General features: G+C 38.0%; 1 protein-coding gene across 1 annotated transcript in view; it reads left to right on the top strand.

Moving 5' to 3' along the window:
* SLCO1C1 (solute carrier organic anion transporter family member 1C1) overlaps positions 1-12,691 on the top strand; it is a 64,233-nt gene that overhangs the window by 13,366 nt on the left and 38,176 nt on the right. The window contains 2 exon segments of the mRNA XM_065921937.1: positions 1,951-2,083; positions 9,005-9,126. Coding sequence (XP_065778009.1) covers positions 1,951-2,083; positions 9,005-9,126 — 255 coding nt within the window.

Raw genomic sequence — 12,691 nt, 5'->3', positions numbered from 1 at the left:
ATTATATATCACCATTTATTTTCTAAGTCTATCTTGTGAGAACTCAGAAATCTTACTAAATAAAGGAAGCAAAACCTACAGATATTACAGAAGTTCAAATGGTATTTTGTAGTGTCTGGCATACCCACTTATATAACACAGAAACAGCCCGTAAACATGAGTGCTCTTTTGTGACATATTTGTGATATGGGACTTTGGGAAGGAGGTAATGGTGGTGATGGGGGGCACATTACCTATAAACTAAAAGTTAGGTTTTGATTTAGTTTTGTTTATTTACTGTGACACATTAGCAAAATTACAGACCTAATTATCAATATATATGTTACAATGTTTCTTCTACTAAATACTTAAATATTAAATAAGAGATCTCATACCGAATTAAGCTTTTTTTATACAAAACCTAGAAAGAGCTCAACTCTTCCTGATGAAGAATTGTAGCCAGAAGCAAGCTACTTTTTTCACTACTATCCTCAAAATGATAAAAATTGCTGCTGTTTTTGCACTTAAGCTGGCAATGTGAATAGACAGTAGTAAATTAGATGATTGCTTACAGATGTGAGGAAACTCACTCTTGTTGGAAAATTGAAAACATCGACAACTTCAAACCTAGGCCACCCAACAAACGCCACAATCAATTGCTGGAGAAATGCTAAGTTTTACTTTATCTAGCACCACAATCTTTAAAAAAATAAATACTCCAAATATAAATAGCTAAAACATTAAAGTCCCTTGAAATCTAAGACCCTAAGCAATGTTTATCAAAGCATGTTCCAGGAATTATCCCCATCAACACGTTTGAATGAATATTAAAAATGCAGATTTCTTGGCCTGCATCCCCTCCCCTATCCATGAAATCAGAAACTGTTGAGAGCTGCCAAGATTCTGCATTTTTAATGTTTCTGTGGGTATTTACCTTGCCACTCCTTTCCAGTAATTTTTCTACACAACAAGGCATGAGAAAATCTTGCCTAAAGCATGTTTAATCAGTTATCACCATCATCGACTACTTCACTGGCGATATTTTAGAAAGCCTTAAGTCCTACCTTCAAAACTTTTTTTTCTTTATTTTTTAAAAAGAGATGGTTATATCTTACAGAGACTTTCTATTTAATAAAATTTGTATTCTGAGCATACATTGATATAATTATATAAATATAATTGATGTGTTTATGAAGCTATGTGGAATAATTTTTCATTTCTATTTTGAACCTTTTATTTTTGTAAAAAGTGTGTAAGCAAGCAGGCTTCCCAGGTTGTGTAGTGGTAAAGAATCTACCTGCCAAAGCAGGAGGTGGAAGAGATGAATCAGGAAGATCTCCTGGAATAGGAAATGGCAACTCACTTCAGGATCCTTGCCTGAAAAATTCGATGAACAGAGGGGCCTGGTGGGCTATAGTCCATGGTGTCTGAAACTGGACACAACTGAGCATTTCATAATTTGAATTCATTTAAAGTGAAACTGTTCTGTTTATTTTTTTCTTTGGGGAATATCAGCTAAAGCAAGACTATATGAGCAATGGGAAACAAATAGAGGTTTTAATAGAAAATGTTAACAAATGAAGAGAGTCATAAAGTTTACTTCAAAATCACCAAGGAAAATTTAAGAGTGCAACTATAGGGAGCCTTCTACAATTTTATTTATTGATAAAACACTTTAAAAGGGCAAATAATTAAGGTGGAGGAAAACAAGGTAGAACAGTTAGTTATTAAAGTATTTTGATAAAGGGATGAGATAATTGAAGTAATGAATCTCAGGACTGTTTCAACAGTCATTTCAGATTAAAGCAAAAAAAAAGACAAATGATGGGAAAGATGGTGGGAGATGGTTTAGTCAAAACAAACATTGCCCGATTTGCCATAGACATTCATTCATTCAGTTATAGTCATTTAGTTATGGTGATGACTTTCTAAGTTCTCTAATTTATGAACATTTTATTCTTTTTCCCGAAGGGAATCTCTTAGTTATAGCATTTGTTAGCTACTTTGGAGCCAAGCTTCACAGGCCAAAAATAATTGGAGCTGGGTGCCTGATCATGGGAGTTGGAACATTGCTCATTGCAATGCCTCAGTTCTTCATGGAGCAGTAAGTCTAAAGCAAACATCTTTTTCTTGTGTTAACCAACAACTGTATTGTCTCTCTTTTAATGAATACAATTAATTATTTAAATTTGAGAAAATAATTCCTGATCGTTACAATAACCATGACAGTTTGTATCATGATAACCATGATAATTTACATCTTATTTTATTACATGTACTTTGGGCAAAATTTCAAAATGCTTACAATTTTACTTATGATTTAATAAACCGTAAAAGAATGTTTTTCAATATACCAGTATGTATGGATGTCAACATTATTTAAGGGAAATTTTCACAAATATGTGTTCATTCAAATGATTTAATACAGCTGTGGAGGCAAAGTTCTAAGTAAAGAAAAAGTAATAAGCGTCAAATGAGTGTCAAATGGGTAATAAATGAATGCTACAGACAGTATGCTGGATCATGGTAAAACTGACAGGTATCATTGACTAAGGGATACATTACCAACTGAAATAACTATTCAGTATTCAAATATTGTCTCACAGAGCTTTCTCAACAGAAGTTCAGTGTTTGTATTCTGTAAACTTGATGCTTCCTGTTGATACTTTTGTTAGTAATTTTATCAGTACTTGCATACAACTTTAGTACTTCCAAAGATTTCATCATATCATTTCATCTTCATGATAACCCATGAGGCAGGAGAGCATAGTTTATCCTTTTTTTCTTAGTTTAGAGCTAAGGACCGTACCTAGAGAGTCTGGTGACCTTCCAAGTCTAGGTGTCTTATAATTACAGAACTGGATCCTTAAAACAGGCATTCTGATATCTTCTTCATACATATACACATTGCCTCTCTTCTCTGTGGTTGCCCATTGCCTACTGAGCCAAGTGACAAGCAAGAGGTTTTAAAGCAAGAGAATATTTTACGAAATTATGTATCAGATAAATCTTTGATGACTGCCCACTCCAGACCACCATACCATGACATTTTAAAGCTGGAGAGATTTACAAATGATCTGTGTGTGCTAAGTTGCTTCAGTCATGTCTGAGTCTGTAACTCTATTGACTTGCTTGCCAGGGTCCTCTGCCCATGAGATTCTCCAGGCAAGAATACTGGAGTGGGTTGTCATGCCCTCCTCCAGGAGATCTTCCTGATCCAGGGATCGAACCTGTGTTTCTCACATCTCCTGCCTTGGCAGGCAGGTTCTTTACCACTAGTGTCACCTGAGAAGCCCACAAATGATCTGGTCCAAATTTTTTCTTGGTTTCCCAAGTCACTTATATAAATATAGTCTGATTTTGACATCCATATCCGATCTATAAAGACAGCTCACAGAATCCTTTGTGTAGAATCTTTCCTACCTATTTGGATGGTTTCTGTGACCCCTTTGTCTGTATGGCTTCAAGATTTCTGCCAACTCTTTAGACACATATCTAACCTCCTTTCCATGGGACAGAAGTGTCCTTAGGTCACTGAGATTCTACAAAGGTATTGTATGCAGCCAGTGGGTGAGGAGGAGGCAAAGGAGAGGGCTGAGGAAATAGTCTGCAATCCCCCTAACCCCTGCTTGATCCATTTCTGTGTTATCTATTCTAGTCATTGAACCTCCATGCAGCAATTTGCTCAGAGGGGGAAAAAAAAGAGTTCCACTAAAAATATTAAAAAATTTGAAAGCAGTTACAGAAACTAGATAAATCCTTGACCTAACTCATTCTGAAGGGCATCAGTAGCTCAGAAGAAACGTGACCTTGGGCATATTACCTAGCCTGCCTAGACCTCAGTTTATGCATCTTAAAATACATATTATAGGTAATAAAACAATAGTTAGCTTGTAATATTGTTGAAGATATTCAGTGAAATGACACAGGTAAAATGCTTGCCAAGCTTCCTAACATAGCTAACAGCTGTGTCATTCTTGTCGTGTATTATTATCAATCCTCCTTAGATAATTAAGCCACCTGGTTTTAACCAGAGATGGCAATGATTTATCTTAAAGCTGTTGCATTCAGATTAAGAATAGTGTCCCTTCAGTTCAGTTCAGTTGCTCAGTTGTGTCCAACTCTTTGTGACCTCATGAACTGCAGCACGCCAGCCCTCCCTGTCCATCACCAACTCCCGGAGTCCACCCAAACCCATGTCAATTGTGTCGGTGATGCCATTCAACCATCTCATCCTCTGTTGTACCATTCTCCTCCTGCCCTCAATCTTCCCCAGCATCAGGGTCTTTTCCAATGAGTCAGCTCTTTGCATCAGGTGGCCAAAGTAGTGAAGTTTCAGCTTCAACATCAGTCCCTCCAATGAACACCCAGGACTGATCTCCTTTAGGATGGACTGGTTGGATCTCCTTGCAGTCCAAGGGACTCTCAAGAGTCTTCTCCAACACCACAGTTCAAAAGCATCAATTCTCTGGCACTCAGCTTTCTTTATAGCCCAACTCTCACATCCATACATGACCACTAGAAAAATCATAGCCTTGACTAGACGGATCTTGTTGGCAAAGTAATGTCTCTGCTTTTTAATATGCTATCTAGGTTGGCCATAACTTTCCTTCCAAAGAACAAGTGTCTTTTAATTTCATGGCTGCAATCACCATCTGCAGTGATTTTGGAGCCCAGAAAAATAGTCAGCCACTGTTTCCACTGTTTCCCCATCTATTTGCCATGAAGTGATGGGACCAGATGTCATGATCTTAGTTTTCTGAATGTTAAGCTTTAAGCCAACTTTTTCACTCACCTCTTTCACTTTCATCAAGAGGCTCTTTAGTTCTTCTTCACTTTTTGCCATAAGGGTGGTATCATCTGCATATCTGATGTTATTGATATTTCTCTCAGCAATCTTGATTCCAGCTTGTGCTTCCCCCAGCCCAGCGTTTCTCATGATGTGCTCTGCACAGAAGTTAAATAAACAGGGTGACAATATACAGCCTTGACGTACTCCTTTTTCTATTTGGACCCAGTCTGTTGTTCCATGTCCAGTTCTAACTGTGGCTTCCTGACCTGCATATAGCTTTCTCAAGAGGCAGGTCAGGTGGTCTGGTATTCCCATCTCTTTCAGAATTTTCCACAGTTTGTGGTGATCCACACAGTCAAAGGCTTTGGCATAGTCAATAAAGCAGAAATAGATGTTTTTCTGGAACTCTCTTGCTTTTTCGATGATCCACTGGATTTTGGCAATTTGATCTCTGGTTCCCGTGCCTTTTCTAAAACCAGCTTGAACATCTGGAAGTTCACGGTTCATATATTGCTGGAGCCTGGCTTGGAGAATTTTAAGCATTACTTTACTAGCGTGTGAGATGAGTGCAATTGTGAGGTAGTTTGAGCATTGTTTGGCATTGCCTTTCTTTGGGATTGGAATAAAACTGACCTTTTCCAGTCCTGTGGCCATTGCTGAGTGTCGCTTCAAGTTAATGACAAATATACCAATACAAGAAAATCAGAGGAGAAGTATATCTAAGAAGTCAATCAGGCTCATGCTTAAAAAATAAAGAGATTCTTATCAACCACCTTTATATGTTGAAAGATGCATTTTTTCATTAATTATTTAGTGTGTGCAAATTGCCTAGTGGGTTTTTTTGGTAGCTCAGATGGTACCATGCCAGACAATGGAGAAAAATCAAAAAGAAAGAAAACCAAAACACCCCCCCCCCCTTCCTAAACACATACACACAATTCTTTCCCTCATGAACTTATCCCTACTGAGGATTATTATAATAATTTCTTTTCAACCTTTCACAGCATTAGTCACTAATTGGACACCTGTTCAAAATGTTAGTTTTTGTTCTTTCAACGATGACTATACTCTGCTTAGCAGAAATTCCCTTGATGTCAAGAAAATATAATATTAATTATAGATATCAATTATTAAGGGCCTACTCCCAACAGACTGTGTTCAGTTTTATGTGTGTTAGCTCATCTGACTCATGAATTTGATAAATATATATTGATCAGTGTTCTAGGTAACAGGAATAGTGACAAAAATCTCTGCTGTCATGGATCTTATTAGAAAGAGATAGAAAGTAAACAAACAGATAAATAATGACATATGCTGGAAATGTTAAGTGCCATAGAGAAGAATAACCCAGGGAAGACACACAAGAGTCGGTGAGGGGTTGCAGTTTAAAGCAGCATTGTCGGGGGATGATTTACCAAGATGATGACTTTTGGGAAAGGCTGAAAGAGATGAGGGGAGTGCCACATAGACATCTGGGGAAGAAGATTCCAGGTTAAATGAACAGTGAATGTTTCTATAGCAGGAGGATGGAGTCAGGCATGATGTCTGCTGCAAGGATGAGCAAGAGGAAAGTGTGTGTGTGGGAGGGTGGGTATAGAAGGAGACTTCAAGTTGATTCTCAAACCATGATGGACATTTAAATTGCCTGAAGCTCTTGGTAAAATGTAGAGCTGAGCACAGAAGAATTGACGCTTTTGAACTGTGGTGTTGGAGAAGACTCTTGAGAGTCCCTTGGACTGCAAGGAGATCCGACCAGTTCATCCTAAAGGAGGTCAGTTCTGGGTGTTAATTGGAGGGACTGATGTTAAAACTGAAACTCCAGTATTTTGGCCACCTGATGCAAAGAGCTGACTCATTTGAGAAGACCCTGATGTTGGGAAAGACTTAAGGAAGGAGAAGGGGAGGACAGAGGATGAGATGGTTGGATGGCATCACTGACTCAATGGACATGAGTTTGGGTAAACTCTGGGGATTGGTGATGGACAGGGAAGCCTGGTGTGCTGTGGCTGATGGGGTTGCAAAGAGTCGGACACAACTGAGTGACTGAACTGAATACCACTGGCCCCCTGTTCAAACACTTCTTTGTTTCCTTATACAATAGAGCCTAAATAAGCACAGACCACATCTATAGCCCCCATCTTATAACTAAGAAAACTGAAATTTGAAAAAGTTGTCATAGTATTTAGTGACAAAAATTTCACTTACATAAAATTCTATTTATTCAAGATCTAAATAATTTTATATGCAGCAGTTGACTTCTGATAAACAGAAAGCTCAAATAACTAAAAACTTTCAAAAATACTACCTAATTGCTATTGATAGTCATTTTAAGAGCATTTAGGTTTTATATTGGGTTAGTCAAAAAGTCCATTAGGGTTTTTCCGTAACCATCTCATGAAGAAACTCACATGAACTTTTGGCCAACCCAATAATAATCCCTGGTATCTTTGGAATTATATTAATGAAAGAAAATTAAATTTACCATGAATTTAATGCTAAATGTTCTCCTGTGTAGCTAATAATTTTTAAAATTTGTTCTCATTAAATAGTTCTTTTTTTAAATTTTTCCGAGGTTTATTATAAAAATATTCAGACATATAAAAAATGAAAGAATTGCACAGGAACATCCGTACACCCAACACCTGAGATGTTACTTGTCTTTGTAACTTAGGAAACCTATTTTGGTCAAGGATTCATTTGATAAAAGTGCCAAAACTCTGAACCTCTTCCCTTAAATACATATATACAAAAATATTTTTATTTTTCCAATGGGGTTCATAGACCCATTGAGGTGTAGGTTATGCGACACTGATATTCACTGTATGCTTAGTTACTCAGTCATATCCGACTTTTTGTGACCCCATGGACTGTAGGCTTCCAGGCTCCTCTGTCCACGGGACTCTCCAGGCAAGAATACTAGAGTAGATTGCCATGCCCCCATCTAGCAGATTTTCCCAACCCAGGGTTCGAACCAAGGTCTCCCGCATTGCAGGCGGATTCTTTACCATCTGATCTACAAGGGAAGCCATGATATGAGATAAGACCTTTATCAACCTGAATATGTTAACAAGTCAATATATCTTGACCTTACTGTATTAAACAGCTTTAAACTATTACTATTTTAAGCATTATTATGATGATTAGCCGTTAGTCACATAATGCCTGAACAAAATGAGAATCAAAGTGATGTGATTCCTTTCATCAGTTACCTCTGCCCTGAATAGTGCTTGTGGAGCAGAAAAATCAACTTCTGAAGGGTAACTTGAGAAGCAGTATGGTGCTATGACAAACCTAGATAGCATATGAAAAAGCAGAGACATCACTTTGCCAACAAAGGCCCATATAGTCAAAGCTGTGGTTTTCCAGTGGTCATGTATGGATGTGAGAGTTGGACTATAAAGAAAGCTGAATGCCAAAGAATTGATGCTTTTGAACTGTGGTGTTGGAGAAGACTCTTGAGAGTCCCTTGGACTGCAAGGAGATCCAACAAAAAGCATAGCATGCTACAGTCCATGGGCTTGCAAAGAGTTGAACACAACTTAGCAACTGAACAAAAACAACAGTGGTGCTAGGGAGCCGTAGATGGAATGATCACAATCTTACCATCTGGCATTGGCTCCTCAATCCAGCTGCCATAGTAATCTTATAAACAGAGAACATTAGAAATAACTTATAGCCAGATTAATAAAATGAAGAATAGGATACTGTCTGGATAAAGGGTTCAAAAAGCCCAAGTATCATTCTCAGTTCTGTAGAATCAACATTCCAAGTGTTCTACTAAATTTACAACTCCAAGTACAGTATATCAATAACCATAATTGTTCATTATTGCTTTCAGAGATAAGCATGATTTTATAGAATGTTCGATATTTTTTCACCCACAGAGTAGGTGATTTATAGTTATTATTTTATATTAAAATGAGCCTCTCTAAATCATTCTTTTATTATCTTTCATGACACTGGGCAGTTGGTTCAGATATAGTGTAATATATGTGAAACATCTGTTTCACATATATTTCTAGCACTCTCTTCAGAAAACTGTACTGTTAAATGCTGGTTTGATTTAGTGATATAGATTCAGGGAGAGCTGTAGATTCAAACAGGTGTCCTAGTTTATATTTATTATATAATATTTATTATTATATATTATATTATAAATATAATATTTATATTATATTATTATATATTATAATATTTTTCACAAGATGCTAAGAAAATGTTCTTTTTATACAGGTACAAATATGAAAGGTATTCTGTCTCCAATTCCACTCTCAGCATCTCTCCATGTCTCCTGGATTCAAACAATTCACTACCAATTCCAGTTGTGGAAAAATCACAATCCAAAATAAATAATGGTAAGATAATTATTTTTTGACTTGAATAAACAAGTACTTTTAGTCTTTATAGGTGACTTAGCATGCGGTATATGATTTTTGCTGTCAAAAACTTTACTACTTAAATTGAGATATTATAGTACCATTTAAAAAAATCATAGAATATAAAGCTCAAGCTCCAATGTCTTGGCCCCCTGATGTGAAGAGTCAACTCATTGGAAAAGACCCTGATGCTAGGAAAGATTGAGGGCAGGAGAAGGGGGCCAATAGGGGATGAAATGGTTGGATGGCACCATCAACTCAATGGACATGAGTTTGAGCAAACCCTGGGAGATAGTGAAGGCCAGGGAAGACTGGTGTGCTGCAGTTCATGACATCACAAAGAATCAGACACAACTTAGTGACTGAACAGCAAAAACAAAAGCAGTATATGATGAGATCTTAAGAAAATATTCAGAAAATCAAATATTATGGAAAGATGACACATTAATTGCTAGTGACTGGGAAAGTTTACAGCAGTTCTAAATAATGTGTACTGTGAAACAGGGTAAAACAAGTTGAACATGTACAAATCTCATATAAAGTATTTATTTTTTTCCCCAAACACAGTTTAATTTTTGTGTTCAGCCCCTTTTCATCAAAATGGCAAAAAACATGATGTCAGTCAATTTGTCCCTAATCTCTACCCATGTCCCCAGGGGTAGCTTACATTCTAAGGAGCTTATGTAATGGTAAAGGGGGAAATTGTGGGAGGGGAGGTCTTGCTGTTATCAGCCCTCTGTCAGCCTAAATATTTAAAATCCTTCTGTCCACAGTGTTTGTTCATATACGTCATCTTGGGGTCATCTTATGTACACATTCGTGTCCTTTTTAGCATAGCAGCTCTTTGATGCAAAAGTGACCATCATGGAAACATGGAAATAATTCTACTTTCCACCAAGATAGGATTTGGGGAATTTTGTGAACATACCCAGAGTTCCACATGGCTGACCTACGCTGCACAGCAAGGCTATGTGTGGGCCATGCTTGGGAGCATGGGAACCATCTCTTCTGTGTTACTGCAGGCATTGGAAGCCCTGTGAAGAGGCAGGGGCAAGGATGCTTAGTGATACTGCATTTCATCCTTGGGATCTTGTTATCTCCCTGGCTCTACCTGGCCATGGTGGCACAGGTTTCCTCACTCATGGAGTCCATGAATCTACTCACAGGTCTTTGCCATGTCTCTGGGATGCTGCACTGGTGGACACTCAAATCCTCTCTTCCCACAACCTTTAGCATCAGTAGGCTCAACCCTCCCTCTCTCTCCTACCCTCATCTCTCTCCTACTCCTAGGCTGCGGAATCCACTTCTATAGAGGCAGTGTGGAAGCCCTTCTTTTATATACTTGCTATCCATCTAAATCTTTTATCTACACCATAAAACTTTCTCACTCCCCTGATGTCCTCATTGATACTTTCCTTTGAGATGTCCTTTTTCTGGCCAATGAACCAGAGAGGTCTGACTCTGAATGAAAGCAAGGATAGGAGAATTAAAAGAAATACTGAAATATGAGGAGAAAAATGGGGCTGGTCGTATACAAGTAAAAGGTTTATCCTATCCTGCTATATGAAAAGAAGGTATTCTAGAAGAAAAGCAAAGCATGAAAGAAGGCAATAGATACAATATATACATGTATATAAATCAGTGAATGAGACCAGAGGGATTGTTCATGTAAGAATATAACAGATATTTGGACCTTAAAGAAGGCTGAGTGCCAAATAATTGATGCTTTTGAACTCTGGTGCCGGAGAAGACTCTTGAGAGTCCATTGGACAGCAAGGAGATCAAACCAATCAATTCTAAAAGATATCAACCCTGAATGTTCACCAGAAGAACTGATGCTGAAGCTGAAGCTTCGATACTTTGGCCATCTGATGAGAAAAGATGACTCATTGGAAAAGATCTGATGCTGGGAAAGATTGAGGGCAAGAGAAGAAGGGGGCAAAAGAGGGTAAGCTGGCATCACCGACTCAATGGACATGAGTTTGAGCAAACTCTGGGAGATAATGAAGGACAGGGAAGCCTGGTATACTGAAGTCCACAGGATTGCAGAGTTAGACATGACTTAGCCACTGAACAACAAAAGTTTAATTCAGTTTAATTCAGATCCACACAAAGAAGCAAGGAGACAGACTAGAGGATTTAGACTTTGGTCTGTACATAATGTACAGTCATTGAAGATATTTTGGGTTTGGTTTTGACAGTCAAGGGAAAGACATGTTATACATGACAATGAGTGCGTGTTTGTGTGCTGTTGTTTTCGCTCTTTGTGACTTCATGGACTGTAGTCTGCCAGGATCCTCTGTCCTTGGAATTTTCCAGGCAAGAATACTGGAGTGGCTGCCATTGGCTTCTCCAGGGGATCTTCCTGAAAAGCAATCAAACCTGCATCACTTGTGTCACGTGCATTGGCAAGCAGTTTCTCTGTCATTGTACCACCCAGGAAGCCCATAAATGACAATACAACTAATATTTAAACCTTTCATACTAAAAAGAGAAATGTAGGGTTTAGGGGTGGAGGATGAAGTTTTTTAATGTAAAGATACAAAATTATTAGGCAGGTACATAATATATGACTCATAAATCAATGCTTTTCTTTCCTTTAAATGAAATCCTATTCCCTTAAAGTCATAGATATATACAAACCTTAGATACAGTGGACACAAGTATATCCTAAAGGGGTTAGCGGGATAAATAGAGGACTCATCTCAGAGATGCTTTGCACGCAAACCCCATTTCCTCCAAATATTTTAGAGCAGAGCTGTCTACCAGAACTTCTGTAGTGATGGGAATGTTTTATATCTATGGTATCCACTGGTGCCTTAGACGGTAAAGAATCTGCCTGCAATGCAGGAAACCCAGGTTCGATCCCTGGGTCAGCAAGATCCCCTGGAGGAAGGCATGGCTACCCTCTCCAGTATCGTTGCCTGGAGAATCCCATGGACAGAGGAGCCTGACAGGCTACAGCTCATCGGGTTGCAAAGAGTTGGACACAACTGAGTGACTAAAACATACACATACACATAGTAGCTATTAGCTCCATGTGACTATTGAGTACTTAAAGTATAGCCAGTGAGACTGGGGAATTGAATTTTTAATTTCATGTAATTTTAATTAATCAGTTACAGTGGCCACATGTGACTTGTGGCCACTGTATTGGAAAGCCCAGAGCTAAAGTGTCTACACTTATCTACAAGACTCCTCTATCAACAATAATAGAATCCCCCAAAGGCAGGGCTGAAATTGACACTGGAATCAATGTTGAAAAAGAAGTCCCATTATATTTGGGAGAGTGAAATAAAAATCCAGAGAAGTTAAGTGAAATATCCCTGGTCACTTGGCTACATTTCTAGGAAAGGCAAAATCGGAACCAAATGTCACATGATTACACAATAATCTTTTATGTCACAAAGTCTGATTCATCCACACAAAAGCATTCACCCCAGTTCTTAATAACCCACACTTCACTTTCAAAAATTACTTTCAAAATTACTACAAGAGAAAATATTTCCTACCTCATAAGATTCTTAGGATAATTCAATTTGAA

The sequence above is a fragment of the Muntiacus reevesi genome, chromosome 1 (assembly GCF_963930625.1).
Source record: "Muntiacus reevesi chromosome 1, mMunRee1.1, whole genome shotgun sequence".
Classification (NCBI taxonomy): domain Eukaryota; kingdom Metazoa; phylum Chordata; class Mammalia; order Artiodactyla; family Cervidae; genus Muntiacus; species Muntiacus reevesi.
This window is presented reverse-complemented; position numbering and strand designations above follow the sequence as displayed.